Below are 18,812 nucleotides of genomic sequence, written 5' to 3' on the forward strand. Positions count from 1 at the left end.
GTTGTACTGGCTATGGCCAATATTTGTGCAATGGCTCTGATTGATTTTCCATCTTCTCTCAGCTTCACAATTGCTTGTTTTTCACCCACAGACAGTTCTCTGGTTTTTATGTTGCTTACTCCTCTAACTATAAATGCACAGTCTGCACAGGCAAAACCCAAATCTGAAACTGAGTGTAGACATTCTGCGCTATTTATTGTTTGAATAATCAATGTAGCAGGACACACCCGGGCAACAAAAACATACCTGTCACAAGAAAAATGGGTGGGTTCAGACAAATGGTACTATCTTCTCAACTGTGTGTCAGATCCAGATGTAAATACCTGGAAATGAAAGCTGAGATGCTCATATTCATCATTTAATGTCAAACCCAAATATTTTCAGTCTACAGCAACAATAAAGGGTATGGCTGTTCCAATAATTTTGGAGGGGAGTGTAGGTCCTAATGTGACGGTAAATGCTGGAGTCAAACTTTGTGGGTTTTTTTACATAAGTGGTGTTACTTTAACCCATATCACTCAGGGTATTACAAGCACAAACATGAAACATGAGCTATAAGATGAATTAATTTATATTTTCTTTTTGGTTATGTAGTCAACAGCAAATGAGTGTGTCATACACGGTCCGTATGTCGTCATTACACATATATTTGATTTTACATGAAGTACCCTGGACTAGGATGGCGACATACAAAATAATGGGATAATGTAGTAGTTTTGCAACCATTCATTTCAACAAGTTTTCATCCCCAGTGTTGCAGAAATACGCAAAAGGTGTCCTTTGGCGTTGGTGTGGCTGTGGTAGGAGTGGTGGTGGAGTCTGAAGCTCGTCAGCCAGGAGACCACTGTTTGTGTCCTGTTTTGAAGCTTTGAATCTTGCGAGTTATTTAAATTCTTCACTTCACTGGCTTCTTTACCTTTGCTTTCACACTCTGCTCAGTGAACACAAAAGCAAAGCCAAACCAATTTGTTTTAGCCACCTAAAATGAATTGGTTTGGTTTAGGAAAAGATTGTGTTTTGGCTTAAAATACACCACTTCACAACAGTAGCCAGGCAGCTCAAAAGTTGATGCTTATCAAGTAGAAACACTCTTAAAACGCCAGCTGATCCGAGTAGAGTCAGGTAGGAAATACACAAGTATTGCACGACAATAAAACAAGATTATTTTTAAACAGCATTGTCATATTATCTTAGTAAGGATTCGGGAACTATGTTTAAGTTTCGTGTGTCTGAAAGATATATTGGATTTTTTAAATCATCAAATATCAGTATCGGTATTGATTTTAAAAATCTTATATCGTCGGGCTTAATGTGACAGTTTGGGAGTGAGGAACTTGCCTCTCTGTTGTTATACCCCGGTGTATGACAGCCCCAGTGCCCAAGGACACCCTGTGTTTATCTGTGGTGCAAGTGGAACTTGGTTTTTCACAGGTATGCATGGATGGATCTGACACCCTGGGAATGAGAACGAGTTGGTCGTTCAATTTTCTTAAGAGCTTAGCAGAAAGAGGCATACTTCTCTAAAGAGTAAGAACTTGATACACGTGGAACTGGATACATGTGGATTCTTTTTAATCAGGTTGAAAAACATAACCACTGCAAAACACATTGACAGGCTAAGAAAATGTTACATTAATATGTGATTTTATTTTTTTCTCCTGTGAAACCTGTTCTCCTATTGTTCTGATGGGGGAATGAATCCCCATGTAACTTCTACCTGCTGTCCTGACCTGACCTGTCCTGTCCTGTCCTTCATGCCCTTGGCTGCTTTGGCCTATCTGAGACAGTCACACAGAGACCTGTAATGCAGATGTCCTCCTGAAAAACAGAGGGCGCTGTCCACTCCACCCTTCAGTCTCTGTGTGCCTCTGTGCCCCGCTCAACCCGGCTTTGGCTCTGTTAAACCTCTTCTCTTCTCCCCTCCTCTCTCTCGCGGCACCAGGCGCGGCTCCCCTCCTGTTCATCCACCCTAAGCATTGCTGAGGTACTCCTGCATGGGTTCTAATGCATCGTTATGGTCATCATCGTGGCATCAGTTTCTCCTTCCTCCCTCTCCAACAGCACCTCTTATTTCCTGCGTGGCATGACTGCTTCCTGCCTAAACCTCCTTTCCTTTCCCTTGTGTGTATGCTGACTTGCCTGCTACACTCCTGCTGTCTCTTTGTGTTTTTGCCACACAACCCACAATCCTTTGTTTTTGTGCGTATTTTTTGTCTTGTAGTGAAATGTTGTCTGATTCTCATACACACACTGTATCTAACCCTTTGCCTTGTTTTCATGCACACACACCCTCCAGAATAAGCAAACGTCCATCACTTGGCATATTACTCAAATGTGTTTCAACCTCAGAATTGAAGTTGAAAGTTGCTTGAATTATGTATTTGAATGAAAGTGATACTGGTTGCACAAACAAAGTATGTTTCTCTCCCTCTGTGTATACACTTCAGTTCCATTTAAAGGGCCTCGCTGACACACATTCATCAGCTCGTAAAAGAGAAAAGGCCTGGTAAATATAAGCTTTGCACCTTTGCTGTGCTTGTTACTCTGGTCAGGGCCCAATGACTCTGATCAGTCAAAGACATGACCTCCATGCAAGGGCGTCAAATGGTGCTGACGCTGTCCACTGTGATACTGAAGCCCATTGATTAACTGTAATTGCACAGTAATGAAACTACAGATTTCGGATCTGGGCTTAAAAATAAATTATCTACAGTAGTGTTGGGGGGGGGGGGGTCATTTCAAGTACTAATGCGTTAAAGGTAACTTAGTTTTATTTTGAAATGCAAAACAGGACATAAAGATCCAAGTAACTCAAAACTAGTTGTAATCTAATCAGTGTGTATATATAAGTACCAAGAGACTGCAGTACAGAAATGCCCAGTATGCAGTATGTTTGAGGTCTTTTAGAAATTTGTGTAATGTTCAGGTTTACCCAGGTACTTACATAATTTCACACAAGATTTAGCTGCAAGTTGATATTTTTGGTGTCCATCTTAATCTCAGCTTTAATATATGAGATATAGTTGTATTTTATTGGTTCTAATGTAACATATGGTTTCAGGGTTTAAAGTGTAAATTTATAATTGTTACAGTGATGTTTCTGATATTTATTTTTGACAAAAGTTAATAAATTAAAATGAATTATTAAAGAAGTAAACAATGAAAACTTAATCTCTACTTAAAAAAAAATCATAAAACAAAACAAAGACAGTTAGCGAGGCCGTGGGTACAGACAGGGGTCAAGCACTCTCTTGGGTTCACTTCTTATCTTAACATGCACATTAAATCAAATATGTATTTTCACTAGCAGTGCTCTTCTGGAACTGTTGTCAGATCCACTGAACTGGTTGTGTTTCTCATCCATCTTTGGTTCTGTTGTGTTTTTTGGCAGTTTTCCAGTGACTTGTTTGGCACTTTTTTTTTTTTTTTTTTTTTCTTTACTCTGACTGCATAATATGTGTCTTTCAATGGCTTAGTTCTGGTGTGTGTGTGTGTGTGTGTGTGTGTGTGTGTGTGTGTGTGTGTGTGTGTGTGTGTGTGTGGTGTGTGTGGGTGTGGGTGGTGCAATTGTATGCAAAATGAGCAGACTGTGTGTCCAGCTGTGTCCTAAAAGCACTATTAACTGATATGTTGTATCAGTCAGAGTGGGAGTGCATGGCTTGTGTGTGTGTGTGTGTGTGTGTGTGTGTGTGTGTGTGTGTGTGTGTGTGTGTGTGTGTGTGTGTGTGTGTGTGTGTGTGTGTGTGTGTGTGTGTGTGTGTGTGTGTGGTATGAAGGTGAGTGACTGTCCTGTGGCTTCCCCCAGGCCTCACGGAGAGAATTCAGGGCTCACCTGGATGAGGTCATCACGCTCAAGTCAAGGTACTCTACCTTGGACCAGGTAAACCCGCTAACCTTCTAGCAACTTCTTATCTACCGGCATGCAGGCCACTGGCATCCCACAGAGCACCTAAACACACTAGTGGCATGCACCAGCATTCACCTACACAGGCAGGGAAGCTGATGGAAAGAGAGAGAGGCACACACTGTATTTTAGATTGCACTGGGCCATACTCTGCTATAGCATGTACCTGCAGCACTGGAGCAGGTGAGCAAACCTGGAACTACTTGAGGAATACACAGTATATAATGGCTTATGTTACACTGAGAGATAGATATGAATTATATGAGAGCAAGAGATCACCACAGGGTGAGACTGTTCCTGCTATCTCAAGCAGTCAGCCTTAAAATTAACAGATGAACTTTTACTATGCCAAGGAAAACTAGATGCTGATGCAACAGCATCATTTTTCTTGATGCGAAGGTCACAGTGTAAGTCTGCCAGTTTGCTCCTAACTAAATTGCGTATAACGATCTGGTCACGATACGTGCAAATAAGTAGAATGCTTATTATTACCAGCTCCAAATATAGAGGCCAGTGATCTGTCTTTATTCTCTGCATGACCTGTGTGGACACAAATCACATGTTTAAAGCAGTTGTAAAAGGGATCTTGCTTAATATACACAAATACACATAATATGCTTCCACATGTTACATATTTCTGCAGTGGAGGTATCGACACGCCACGCAGAGCTAGGTTTAGATTTAGATGTACAGTGGTGATACACATGGGCAAAAAAAAAAATGAAATGTTTTCAAAAGTCAGATGATTTTGGACATTGTTTTCCATCTGATTTGGTCTACAAGCTGTCCCATGTACCACCATCTTTAATGGTCCGCAACATTTCTTCTTCATGCCTCTATCTCATTCATTCTCTTTCATTCATCCTCCCATCTGGACATTTGTCAGGTGTCTGTATCCATGCCTGGTTTCTGCAGAGGATGCAATGTATTTGTGGGTTGGTTTTTTTTGTTTGTTTTTTTCACCTGATGTGGATATGATAGCGTGCTGCTTAACAGAGGACTCACTGGACAGTAACTGACCTCCCCACGGGAAGCCATGAGTGTACTCTCCAGGAGGTTGAAGCCATTGCTCTAGATTGCCACAGTTACCATGTTTCTCTCACTCTGGCATTTTGTCCTCTACTCCATCCCTCTCTCCATCCCAAGGGGCAAGGCAGTTGAAGCCAGTTTGTAACAATCCTCCCTGCCCTGCCACAGCCTTCTCCTCCATGCAGAGGATGTATAAATCTTCCCCTTTTTGCATAATTTGTCTGACAGCTCCTTTGTTTTTGTGCTGAGCTCAGCACCGCGGCAGTTGCATCCCATCATTTCCTGGAGCATCTCCTTAGCCGGCTGGTTATTGGCCCCATTGATTTTTTTTTTTTCTCTCTCCCTCTGGGCGGCTCACAGGCACTGGGCCACGTGTCTCACTGACCTGGCCACGCTCGCTATTCTGTGTCCGTACACACAGCCGTCACCCGCTCCCCAGCCCATTGATCTTCCGGGCAGATCTCCATGACAGCCCGTCGTCCGGCTGTTTCCGCGGTGACGGCAAGGTTGCCGTTTAGAGTGATTAGTGTTTCTGGCACGAAAACCAATGGTTTTTCATCTGTGTGTGTGTGTGTGTGTGTGTGTGTGTGTGTGTGTGTGTGTGCCTGCATTCTCTACAACATGCCTAATGCTTGGATGCAAACGCTCACTAATGTGAATACTGGCTGATTTTTTTTTTCTATTTCTTTCCTTTATTTTTGCTCATTCAGGGAGTTTTTAAACTGTTATCTTTGTGCTTGTGTGTATGATGTGTGCCTGTTAAAATTTTGCATCCCTCACACAAGCCCATTCTCTTCTCTCACTTGGTCGGTCTCTCATCAATAACAGGGGATTGCAGCGAAGGGTAGATTAGAAATGAGTGCGAGAATGTTTGACACTCTGCTTTTTTGCCTTTCCCCCTCTAAACGTCCAAAACATCCCCGTCTGCCTTTGTACTCATTCTCCACATATTCTCCTCGCTTCTAACACATCCCCCTGTAGCTTTTTCCCTGTGTTCATCTCCATATGCAAACTGTCTCTCCCCATGGCTCTCTGATGGTATGATCTTTTCTACTGAGCTATTTTTTGCCATACTGAGGTTTTGTTTCCAGCCCATGTCAGCATTAGTGTCATTGCTCCACATTGCATTGAGGTTTTTCAGCTATGTCCTAGCTAATGGTGACCGTATATTGCTGTAAGACAGACTAATGATTCATTACTATAAAAGAGTGTGAAACTGGATTAGGTAGAAGTAGAAAACTTGATCTTTGTGGTTTGTCTTTGTGTTTAAGGAGACTAGTTAGGCAGTAAGATTCTGATATAATTGTTATGCATTAATTATATCATTTTTGTTAAATTTTAGATGTCCTCTTTAGTTTTCTTAGAATGGCACACCTTGTACAAAAAAATGCCCTAGCTGACGGTCATTAGTTTTCATATGTGCTTTTCAATGTCTGCAAGTTTGATCTGTGCCTTGCTGTAGCTGTAATTAGTCCCCTTAATCCCCACCTTTGTCCTTTTTTGTTTTTAATCATGCCTCTCTCTCTCTCTCTCTCTCTCTCTCTCACTCTCTCTGTCTCTCTCTCTCTATCTATCTATCTATCTATCTATCTATCTATCTATCTATAAAATGGTGTATGTCTATATACTGTTATATAAAAGAAATCTAAGGGCTGTGCAGTTTTGGCACAAATTTTCTAATAACAATACCTGTTTCCATCATGAGGTCCACTGGAAAAAGGCTAGTACTGACTTAGAAAAGGTAGTAAAATTATAAATATGATCAGGTATTGTTAATTCAAAGCACTAATGTTAGTATGATCCTCATCTCAACTCAGTAAGCTCACTTACAGTTATGGTTCACTGCTAACCCTCAAAACACTAAGCAGTCCATCTGCGTGATTACCTATCCGCTGCCTGCCTAAGGTATAACTTACATTTGATCGCTGAAAGTTACTTGCAAACATCAACATGGGTATACAAATTACCAACATTTCAGGATATTGGTTAAAAGCTGAAGGGAAAACTCTGGTGTTTTGATCGTAATTTTCTCCACCAGCATGGTGCCATTTCAGGGGTATGATCAAAGTCTACATCCACAGACAGTGATATGATGGTGATATAACTCTAACCAAATAGAGATGTTGGCCAATCAGAAGATAACAAACAATAATACAATGCACACTGAGACAAAAGGAGATAAAGGTACATTGCAAGACAAAATCTCTGTTTTCCTTGTTCACATGCAAACACGGAAACAGAGTTTCTAAAAATCTTCACCCTGGAAGGACTTGCTCCTTTTTCAGTGACCTAAAATGCTGTTTATGTGTGGATGAAAAGCCAAAACGCATAGAAAAAGCTGCATTTTCCAAAATACCTGTGTACAAGTGCACAGTAAGAATAACAATAAAATAATAAAAGCGCACGACAAATTTGCTGGGCACAAAGTAGGCGCACATGAGAGCGACTAAGAAATTCACACGTGATTTATGAATGCAGCCTGTAGGACCTGTTGAAATGGGGATTGGTTCTTAAAAGCGGCAGAAGGCATGTTCTGCACCAGCACTGAATCAGTGGGATAAAGGTTTATTAAGATACCATGTGGTAAGTCAAACTGTCCCAGTCAACAAACATTGATAAAGCATTAATATATTATTATATTATAATAACTTCTGATCATCATGGAATGCATTTATTATTTCTGGGTCAACAGAATCGCAACATGAACCTCTGCTAAAGCACTATTTTCAGGAAGCCAAAAAGCCACTAGGTGCTCATCTGGACTTTGTTTATGAAAGCCCACCTCTCTCTTTAGTTTTTTTTTTTTGCCTTTCTCTCTCTCTCTCTCTCTCTCTCTCTCTCTCTCTCTCTCTCTCTCTCTCTCTCTCTCTCTCTCAAATATCTCTCCTTGCTGCTCCTCTCACAACTCCTGCTAGGGTTGCTTGTTGTAGTGGATGCCTGTCTGTCTTTCCGTCTGTCTGTCTTTTCTGTCTGTCTGTGGTGTTCTGGTTGCTGGGACAGATGCACTGATGCCTGTGATTCGATGCTTTATCTCCACTAGCTCCAGTGTAGGTTGGAGGGGCTTAAAGATGATCGCAGGAGGACCTTCAGCTCTCGAGTAACTATCCCCCCCCCCTTTCCCTTTTCCCTCACCCTCCTCCGAGGAGCGCGCAAAACAAATGCCCTGCTCTTTGTCTTCCCTCCCCCCTCCCTCCTCGCTTGCCTAGCTATCTCTCTAGTTCTCACTCACTCTCTTTCTCTGTTTGTCTCTCTAACTGTCTGTTGCCACTGGTCTGTTTCTTGTACTCAATCTGTCGTTCACTCTACATCACTCTTTGTCTCGCTGTTTTCTCTGTCCAGTCTGTTAGGGTTCCTCCTTTCTCAGTCTCCCACGCACACTTTTCTGTCTCTTATTGTTCACTTTCTCTCTTTGTTTCTCTTGCTCCTTCTCCATCTGCTCATCTTTCTCTGTTTCTGTCTCTCCGGTTAACATGCTCTGCTTTCAGTAGCTATGTCTGGTGTGCTGGATGTCTGTTAAGTAGATGCCATCAGGCCGTTCTAATGGTCTTTATTGTTTTTGTTCTTTTCTTCCTGTTTTCCCTCTTTTCTGCTATGTCTCGGCTCTGTAGTTTAGTGAAGTCTGTCTAGTCTGTGCTTCCTGTTTTTGTTTGTTTCTTTCTGGGCTGTGGGACCACGTCATGCTGATCCTCATCCTTCCACCCCCCCACCCCCCGTCTATCTGCCTACCTGTTTTTTTTTTTTCTATCTCTCTGCCTGTCCATCTCTCTTCCTCCACCATCCCACCCACCTTGCCTCACCTCCCATTTCCCACCTTCTCACCTTGGCTGTTTGGTGCCCAGTGGTGTCACAGTATTAGGCGGTGAGGGAGGGGAGGAGAAAGAGGGGGGCGGTTGGTTGAGTAGAGAGACTTTCACCTTCGCTGTGGGTGTTTTGGTTCTCCATGCACAGCACACTGCCCACACCCAACTTTTATGATAACCAGGGGTCATAGAAGCTACTGAGATGCAGCAACAAAGGAAGGGAGGACTTTCAGAGCCCAGAGGGAGTGAAAGACATGTTAGCACAGACCGATAATGGCTGTCAGAAAACAATCAGCTATGTCAATTGACACATCCGAATATTAAGGTTGAAAGACAGCCAGACTAACAAGCAGGCAAGAAGACAAAAGGAGAGCCAAACCCAAAGAAATGGCCAATTTTGGCAGAAATTCCATACTTTAACTGCAGCGTATCCAACCAGACCTATATTTGTGCATGTGTCTAAAGAATAATTATACTCTGATTATGTGCCAAACTAGCTTAATAAAGTGCATCCCGTGATTCTCCTTCCCTTATTAATCATTCCCTAAGGCTGAGCTTCCCAAAAGCATGCTTATTGCTGTAACCCAACATCTTCCTTATATGGAATTCTAAAAGTGTGCTGCAACATTTTAACATAAAACCATCAATGCTTTGCTTAATTTTCAAAAATATCGCTATAACAGTATGATGAGTCAGGAGGCTAGAGCAGTGGCATACCCATGAATCCGTAGCTGCATGTGCTGGGTAACACCTCTCTGTTCTTTCGCTAACAGCTAATCATGGACTGAATTATGAGCACAGTTAGATTTCATTGGAAAACTGCTGATGTGATCTGTTTTGAAATATAAAACAGAAACTGAGAACAAAACTGTGTCCCAGCTACACACTACATCATAGTTGTTTTTGATGTGTGATGTGACAATTGGAAAGTGAAAATTATTTGTACCCTAGCAAGCAGGCCAGTCCTCCAAAATGTTCAGTGTACTGGTGGTGGACACTACTTTGTTGTACAAAAGAACGTAGGAGGTGTTGACAGTTGACCATCCGTTTTCTACCACTTATTCTGATCTGAGTTGCTGGGGCAGCAGTCTAGGCGGAGATGCCCAGACCTCCCTCTCCTGGTCATTATCGCCATCATCTCTTCCAGGAGGACAGTGAGGTGTGCCCAAGCCATTCTGGAGGCACATTCTTTGAGAACTGTGGTAAAACTGTGTTTCAGAAATCAAAAGAAAGGACTTTTGACTTTATTTAGGTTTCAGTAGTGATGCTGCAATCTGATCAATTTGCATCAGCATGAATTCCTGTAGCACAGAACATTAACCAACCATAAATTGGAAATAAAAGATAAGTGAAGCCAATATAGCTGCTCTTTGAAATAGTAGTACTTTTACATATTATTGAATACAACATAATCTCCATTTTTTAAAATTATGGTCCCAGGTGGAGTAAAAATTAAAGATTAGATTAGTATGTTGTACAGAACAGGGACACAGCACTTTCAATATGTTTAACAACTCCAACCTGAGCAGGAAGATGATACTGTGAAATTATTGCTAACTTTCTCCCCACTTATTATATATAATGGAATTCAAAGAGTTTACCATCTTTTTTTTTTTCCCCCACATCCATTCCCTCAACCATGGACAGCGCCTGAGCTGTAGCCTCAAGTTGCTTTTGGGAAACTCAGCCCAGTTTTAACCCGCTCTGCTCTCCTCCCCACCTTGCCGTAGATCACAGGTAGCTGAACGCTAGTGCAGCTGCAGCGCAGCATCAGCAATTTCCAGAGAAATCTTAGCCGTCTTGCGCCACATCTGAACAGCCACTATCGTAACTCGACACTACATTTCCACTACATTTGGTGTTACACCGTAGCACAGTTAAAACATCTTGTGATACAATATTGTCACTCTGTATGTTGCTGCCTTTGTCCGTATATTCTTTAAAGTGCTTTAATTATAGTGTGTCAGTGTATTTATCTTGTGATATGATGATGTAGTGTACCGTAAGTGATCATAATGGTCATGGTGGAGATGTAACCATCTCCCAGCAGCAGGACAAAGTGCACAGTGTAGTGTGACACAGCTCTTGCCAGTGCTTCTGACTGTTGTATAAACAGCTTGTCATTTCAAGCATGTGAAAAGAGCATCCTGGTTTATCTCAAATTACCACCACCTCTGCTCTCTCTCTCTTTTTCTCTTTCCTTTTGCCCTTTGTCTTTCTTTCCCAATCACTCTCTCCATCTCCAGGTGCAGTCACGATGCAGCAGCAAAGAAAATATCCTAAGATCAAGTAAGCACCAACTTTCCTGTTTCTGCGTTTCATATCTGTACGTCACAGAGTGTGCTCTCTAACACATAAATAGATTTTAAATCTGTGTGTGATGTGACAATGCGAGCATTATTTATGTGTTTGGCTGTGTGTGGCTGCTGTGTTGTGTTTGCATGTCCCTGTGTGTATGTGATGTTTTGCCAGAGGTTGTTAAGCCTCATGTTAAGCATGAGAATATGCTGTGGAAGCGTAAGTGTATGTTTTTAAAGGAGAGAAATTGGGTCAAGGGAAATCAAAGCACAGCGCCTATTCTTCGCTGTGAGGCAGAGGGAGAGCGAGGCAGAAAGAGATAAAGAGAGAAGGAAAGAGAGAGCAGATTACACATTAGTTACACCTTGCTTTGTTCCTTTTACCTTTGGAATTATTAGAGAGGTATTATTAGACCAACATGGCTGCTATCGAGCACCTCTGTCATCCAGCTGCGTTCCACAGCTCCTGCAAACAAACAGGACTATGTTTTGCCAATCCCTCCTCATGGCATTCAAATGGCACATTGTACCTACATGCAGCAAAAATAAGTCACATTAATCCAATTTTCTTATATTAGTGTGAAGACATATTAGATGTTATATGCCTATTTTTATAATTATGTGTGCATTTGTTCATTTTCAGTGGAGTCTGACCTTAATAGCTGCAAACCCAGTGTGCTCAGTTCAGTTTAAATTTCTAAAAGTTTTCCCGTTACTGTTGGGCCAAAAGAAAAGCCTCAAAATACAGTTTTCTGTCTGCAGATAGTTGAGTTGTTCAGTTCTTTGCCTTTAGAGCCAGTAGAGTGAATCCCAGTAGAGTTCTCTCTCTTCTCCCTCCTCTTCTTCCAGTCTTCCTCTTTTAGCGTGTCTAAATAAAAATAAATTAAAAATATTAGGCAGCCCAAACACACTCAAAAATAACCACTGGTTTGTAAATTTGAACTTACGTGCAGTGGATCATTTCCTTCAATTCAATAAAGCTTTCTGGGTTTTTGGTTCCTTTTTTGTTCCATATTCTTTCCTCCTTTTTTTTTCCCCAAGTGTCCACATTTTACTGCACCATGCACCATGAAAAAATGAAAAATCTGATATCCACAGCATGTGCGCTAGTTCTACTAAAGATTCCATATTTAAATTGTTTTCCCAAATAATAGAAAAAGAACACATGTGACTGTGCGGGTAAAAATTATAAATCATGAGCACATTTTGCAAACCATATTTGCTGTCTGCTCTAAAGGAAATGTTAACATGTTGATTATGTATAAAACCAAAAACCTGATGGAGTGAGCGATTATAACTGTATTTACCATACCCTAAGTATACTTTATACCCTGTTTCCATGTCACCTCATGACTGCATATGTATGTTGCGCATCCTCTCAGGTCACAGCGCTGTGGACATCACTAAGGTGGCCCGGAGGCACCGTATGTCACCTTTCCCTCTAACCTCCATGGACAAGGCCTTCATCACTGTGTTGGAGATGACTGCCGTCCTGGGCACTGAGATCATCAACTACAGAGGTGAGGAGAAAAAGAAAAAAAAAAACCTCCCAGTTTCTAAGTCTTTCTCTTTTTAGCATCCCCAATTCATCTTCCCATTACGTCTGCTTAGATCAGCTCATACAGATGCTGGGATGTTGGGGTAAAACTGCTTTCTGATTGCTAAGTACACACGACAGCATTTAAACATGGCCTGTCCACAACTGGAAACCTCACTTAATCAGCAGTTTCTGCGCGCAGGCTGTGCTGTCACTCACACAGACTCAGTGTCTTCGCTACAAGGTCGCTTGCATAACAAACAAATGATTCATGGGTGTTGTTTGACTTCCTACCGCTTATGAGACACTTTATGCATTTATGAATAGATCCGTTGATCTCTTCACCTAATGCATTTGTTTATTGATTTATTTACATGTACCAGGTGTGAGTACTTTTGTTTCTCTTTAACCTATATTGATATGCACATGATTGTAGCTTCATTCCTTAGCCATAAGATCACAACTGTGTTTCTTTCAGACAGTCATTTCTGCTAAGCAGAAGTCAATTCTACACAAGCAAAAATGTTCATTATTGTGCCCTCCAATATTTTGTCTAAAGAAAAGTGAAACTAATGTTTTTGCTGTTTGAGGCATTTGAAATTGAGATCATAACAGATCAAGAGATGAATTGAGGCTCAATCTAGCTTTTGCTTCATGGCTATTGACATGAAACAAACATAAAAATATGTATTTTTAATACCTTTAAATAACTTTGGGGATAGCTAATAGCTGAAGCGAGTCAGTGTCATTTTCAAAGTTGGTAGTATGCCAGGATTGTGCTAAGAGCTCATTTCCGCTGCCCCCAAGTGGTCAAAATAGTCATAATTTTTAATGCAGTTGCAAATGTAATTCTTATTCACATAAATTCTCAGTGTCTGTCATGACGTTTGTATCTAAACATTAGTGCTTGTTTGTTTTTGTTTTTGTATGAATTTTCGTGCTCATTTTAATAAGGTAAAATGTGTTTTCAATGTGTTAATTGTAGTAGTATTTTGCATTGTGTGCGCGCACGTCTAAAAGAGCCTTCACATTGTCAGGTACAAACTTGCAAAGGCAAGTAGGTTTAGCACCTGAGGGTCTTGTCATCCTTCTGGCAGAGTGGCTTAAGTGCCAGCGGAGGATGACACGGAGTCAAGCCGAGGGCCGGAGGGGAAAACACAGTCTTTAATTCATCTCTGAAAACTGTGGCAAAGACCGGTGGCAATAATGGCCTGCAGCGCACCTGACTTCTAGATCAATGATGGTAGCAGGAGCACTTTCTTTTTCCAGGTGTAAAGTGATGTTTCATGTAATGGAAGAAGGGACTGGGTTGCAGGAGCACAGCTGGGAGGAGGACAGTTGGGTAAGGAAGAGAGAATGGGGGGATTTGAGAGATGAAATATTTAGACAGACAACAGCTGGAGCAGCTCCCCTGCTGGATTTAGAGCAGTGTGTGTGTGTGTGTGTGTGTGTGTGTGTGTGTGTGTGTGTGTGTGTGTGTGTGTACTGTTATAGTTTGTTAATGAGTGTATAGTCTGTATTTTTGCATATTGTGAGTGTAGAATTATAATCTTCCTCTTATTTTATTGTCATAATTGCTTACTACATATTTCTGAGTAAGCTATTGCTCACAAATATTACTGGAGGGTACTGAAGGAATAGTATACATTAATACTACATCACAGTTTTTCTTTAGAAACATTGTTGTGGCTCAGTATTCAAATATGAAGTTCTTGACAGTTTAATTCTTAATGCTAAACACTTTAAAACACTTTAAAGCAGGGGTAGGGAACTCCAGGCCCCGAGAGCCGGTGTCCTGCAGGTTTTAGATGTGTCCCTGATCCAGCACACCTGACTCAAATGACTGAATTACCTCCTCAGTCTGCAGTAAAGTTCTCCAGAGTCCTGCTAATGACTTCTATATGTGATTCAGGTGTGCTGGATCAGGGACACATCTAAAACCTGCAGGACACCGGCTCTCGAGGCCTGGAGTTCCCTACCCCTGCTTTAAAGGAATAGTTTGATATGCTTACTCTCTTTCATGCTCAGAATTACACAGAAATATTTATCTGTATGTGAATTATGAAGCTCCAATCATCAGGAGGTTAACTTAGCTTAGCACAGAGGCTGAAAGCAAGATGCTGTTGGACACTCTGGGTTTAAACACGCAGACCTCCGTGCATGCTAATAAAAGATTTTTTACCTCTGAGAAGTTCCAGTCCTCCGTTGTTTAACCTCACTGACTTTTTTTTTTCTGCACTGACATGAGAGTGATATCAGTCATTTCATCCAAATTACAATTCAAATAAAGACCTAATGGACCTGAAAAAGATTACCAGAAAAATTTATTAAAAGTAATATGATAAGCAATAGAAACAGACAAGGCAGTTGGAATATATAAATGATTAAAATAATCATAATAATAAAAGATAATAATAGTTATAATAGTCAGTTCAAAGTGCAGGAGAAGACACGCAGCAAAGGGTCCCGGCTCAGACTCGAACCAGTGCCGTTGCATTGAGCCTTGTGGCATACGGTCGCCTTGCTCAACCAGTAGCTCAGCCTGTAATGGATAAACTGGTGGTTGGCAACCACCTTTATTATCAAAGGAGACATATTTATGCAATTGTTGACCAAAAACCTCTGGAATTACAACACATATTTGAACCTTGTAATGAATGGTATAACATATACTATCCTAACACTTTTAACATGTGGCAACTCTGCAGTGGGCTACTTATAATTGTTTTGGTAACGCTCATTACAATAAAGTTATGGAACTAAATAATTGAAAATGTTTTACTTTTATTATAATTTATATTAAGAACAAAACAGAACAATGTGAAGTGGAGTGAAAAATTACCCATTCGCAGGTTTAGGCCTACTTTGAAACTTTGTGACTATAAAGCTCTGCAGGCCACTTTGAGTCCTGCTTGTGTTCATGCAAATGAAATAAATTAAAAGTAGCCAGCTTTGATAATAAATAAAACATGTAGCAGCCAATTAGCTTTTAAAACAGTAAAACTGAAACAAAAAAGGACAGTTTACATTTAACTAAGGTGCAGCTAAGTGTACTCATAAGCTAGCAGTATTGGCAAGGCAAGGCAGGCAAAAGTGTCTGGTTAAATTCTCTATTTTCCTCAAAAAAAAAAAAAAAAAAATTTATTTTCTTGCTAAAAGGACTCAAGATTTATGTTTCTACATCCAAAGCAGTCACCACTACTAAGCTGCAGTAAAACTACAAGGAGACTATAGTTAAACATGGTTACATTTTAGTTGATTTTTTTTTTTAACCAGCAACAGCCCACCTTATGGGTGGTTTTTGCAGCACTTTTGGGTTCAATCGTGTATTAAAACACAGACATGTATGATAAATTAACGTGTATGTTAAACACGTATATCTAACGGCTGTTAAATGTACGGACAGTTCACAGATGTGTGAGAGCGTACACGTAATGTTGCCATTTCTTTTGCGATCAGCAATATATAATTTGAGAGGATTTAAGTGTTACAAAAAAGAATGGCCAAAAGCTACATAGGTGCTGATAAACCTTTTACCCCAGTCAGTTTATATGGTAAGTTTCATCTGAATTAATGCTGTATAGAAGGAGTTAGGAAATACATATGCTACAATATGTTGTATAGGCTACACATTTTTACAGTTGGAAATTTTAAAGAGTCATTTTCTCACAACTATGCAATAATAAATAAAAATTAAAATGTAGAGTGAAAAATTGGTTATTTCTATATTCATATTCATCTACTTTTTTGGCAAAGCCACAGGGAGCCACTCTGTAGCCACAGATTCAAGTCCCCTGGGATAAACTGTTGTAATATCTTGGTTTTAGTTTTAGATAAATGGTTAAAATAACAAGTCATTATTAATAAATAATGATGCATTGAGAATCCCAGCTGTGCACGTGAACAGCCAATCAGTCACATACTTTTCATTAATTAAAAATAAAGCAGAAATGCCTAAAAAAGCTTAAATTTATGGGTAGATGATGCAACATGCAGCTTACGCTAATTATTAATTAGCTCTCACCGAAATGATCTAAACATTGACAGTTCAACTGGATGAAAAATTATTTTAACCACATCTATTTTTGTGTATGTGGGTTTAAATTGACAGGCTTAAGCAGGGGGGATGGTGTGAAAAGGAAGGGCTGCTTGGTTCCATCTAACAGGCCTGAGACAAGCTGGGAACCACTGATTTAGATAGGAGAGGGCACATGTTACAGTGTTTTGAAATGCACTTTATCAAGTGTACACTTTTGTGCTGCAGTAAGACATCACCTCTGTTCTATTATTAGTCATATCTCAGCTTCAGCACATGATTTTAACACGCTTTTCAACACCAGCTTGGATATAAAAATACACCAAATGAAACGCTGTTAATTTAGAGAAAAGATGCGAGGATTTGGACATGAGCATGTGTGTCTTTATCTACAATTGAGATGCATTATTTACAGCAGCTCAGTATTCTTGTCATCTGCATGTGTGTGGGTGTCTGTATGTACATGCATATTTTTTTCCCCTTAAACTCATTGATATCAAAGCTTAGATCTTCATATTAACACCCACATAATCACAGCATGAAGGCTCAGCTATATATAGGCACACAGCAGCTTAAGGTATTTTAGTGCCTGGATTTTTTTTCCTCCACCCACTCTCCATTCGACTTTTCTGTCTTTCTTTCCTTCCTTTACTCTCTCTGAGCCTTTGTCTCAGTGAAGAGGCTCTGTTCTTCCTCCACGGCATTTCTTAAGTTGTCTGGCTGGTGGAAATGCTAAAGAAAATTTGCACATGAACACTTGCAAGCCTCCACTTGTTGTATGCGAATCGGTAAACTGAAGTGAAATAGCGCGGTGTGTGAGTGCATGTCCGTGTTTGCAGGTGAAGTGGTGAGTCACGCAGAGAGATCCTAATGCGTGGTGTCACACGGTGGCTCTCTTTAAAACACACACATACACACATATATACACGCCCCCGGCTCACACGCTTCTCTGTATCTTCATCAGAAGCACTGTCTCACCCTCTCTGCCTCTTTCTCTCTTTCTCTCTCTAGCTGTCGCTCTCTCCCCACACCACTCTTCACCCAACTTCTCCTCCTCTCCTCACACCCATATTCTTCCTCTCCTCCTACAGATGGGATGGGTCGAGTCCTGGCTCAGGACGTTTATGCCAAAGACAACCTGCCACCCTTCCCTGCTTCTGTCAAGGACGGTTATGCTGTGAGAGGTAAGTACCATCAAATATGGCAGGTGAAGTAAGTAATGTCCTCTCATTCTTGTCTTTATCACACTTTATTGGCCATCCATTAGATCCTTTCACTATTTAATCTTTATGGTTTTTAGCCACAGTTCATCAAAAAATGTAGATACATATAAATGTTGCAAAATTCATCCTATTGATTGTGGTTTAAAGCCCTTGTTCTGCTCAAATGTTACATAAAAATCAAATACGTAAGTGTTTGTGTTTAGTCTTTCACTAGTCCTTTTTACCTCTTTTATTGTTTTTTTTTTTTAATCTTGGGAAACAAATATGGGACAGTAGAAGCTTTGTAGCTGGTTCAAGCAGATTTTCATAAGTGCAAATTTTCCGTGGTTATAAGTGATTAAGTGTGTATTAAATTGAAATCCCAGAAAAACTGACAAATGTAACAGTAACTGACTCATTAGAAAGAATTAACATTATGGCCTGTTTAGACTTTATATATAACTGACAATCTGAATAACAGGCTGTAAAAATGTAATTTAAGTATCCCAAAAACTGTTAAATAAGTTAAATAATAATAAAAAATAAATTATTTTAAAAGATGGATGCAATAAAAATAAATAAATAAAATATATAATGTTCATAAAACATTATAATCAAAAGATGTAATACAACTATAAAATTTAATTTCATGAATAAGCCTGAGAAGAAAACACAAATACTAACTGAAATAATATAAACAACAGAAACCTAACCTAAAATAAAACTTAAACATGCGGGAAATGTCTGTTGTTTTAGTCTTTGTCAATTAATTCAAATGTATAGCCCTTATTAGAAATTTAAAAAAAATCTATATTCATTTGAAATTAGGCTGCTAAAAGCCAAACTAAAACTACAATAGGATGAGAAAAACACTGCAGAGACTAACTGAAACCAAACTGAAAAAAAACAGCAAAAATGTATTTAGTCTGATTTGCCTATCCAGTCAAACAAAACAATACAAATAACTGTATTACTTAAAAAGTAATACAAGTAGTTAAAAAGTGTGC

General features: G+C 40.1%; 1 protein-coding gene across 5 annotated transcripts in view; it reads left to right on the forward strand.

Moving 5' to 3' along the window:
* gphnb (gephyrin b) overlaps positions 1–18,812 on the forward strand; it is a 123,301-nt gene that overhangs the window by 92,310 nt on the left and 12,179 nt on the right. For 2 of the 5 annotated variants that reach the window (XM_030721792.1, XM_030721793.1), the window contains exons 9-14: positions 1,943–1,984; positions 3,806–3,880; positions 7,974–8,030; positions 10,980–11,022; positions 12,413–12,550; positions 17,695–17,787. In XM_030721792.1, the coding sequence (XP_030577652.1) occupies positions 1,943–1,984; positions 3,806–3,880; positions 7,974–8,030; positions 10,980–11,022; positions 12,413–12,550; positions 17,695–17,787 (448 nt within the window). The remainder of the gene's footprint in view (positions 1–1,942; positions 1,985–3,805; positions 3,881–7,973; positions 8,031–10,979; positions 11,023–12,412; positions 12,551–17,694; positions 17,788–18,812) is intronic. The other 3 variants (XM_030721795.1, XM_030721796.1, XM_030721794.1) reach the window with 2 other exon arrangements.

The sequence above is a fragment of the Archocentrus centrarchus genome, chromosome 24 (genome assembly GCF_007364275.1).
Source record: "Archocentrus centrarchus isolate MPI-CPG fArcCen1 chromosome 24, fArcCen1, whole genome shotgun sequence".
Lineage (NCBI taxonomy): Eukaryota > Metazoa > Chordata > Actinopteri > Cichliformes > Cichlidae > Archocentrus > Archocentrus centrarchus.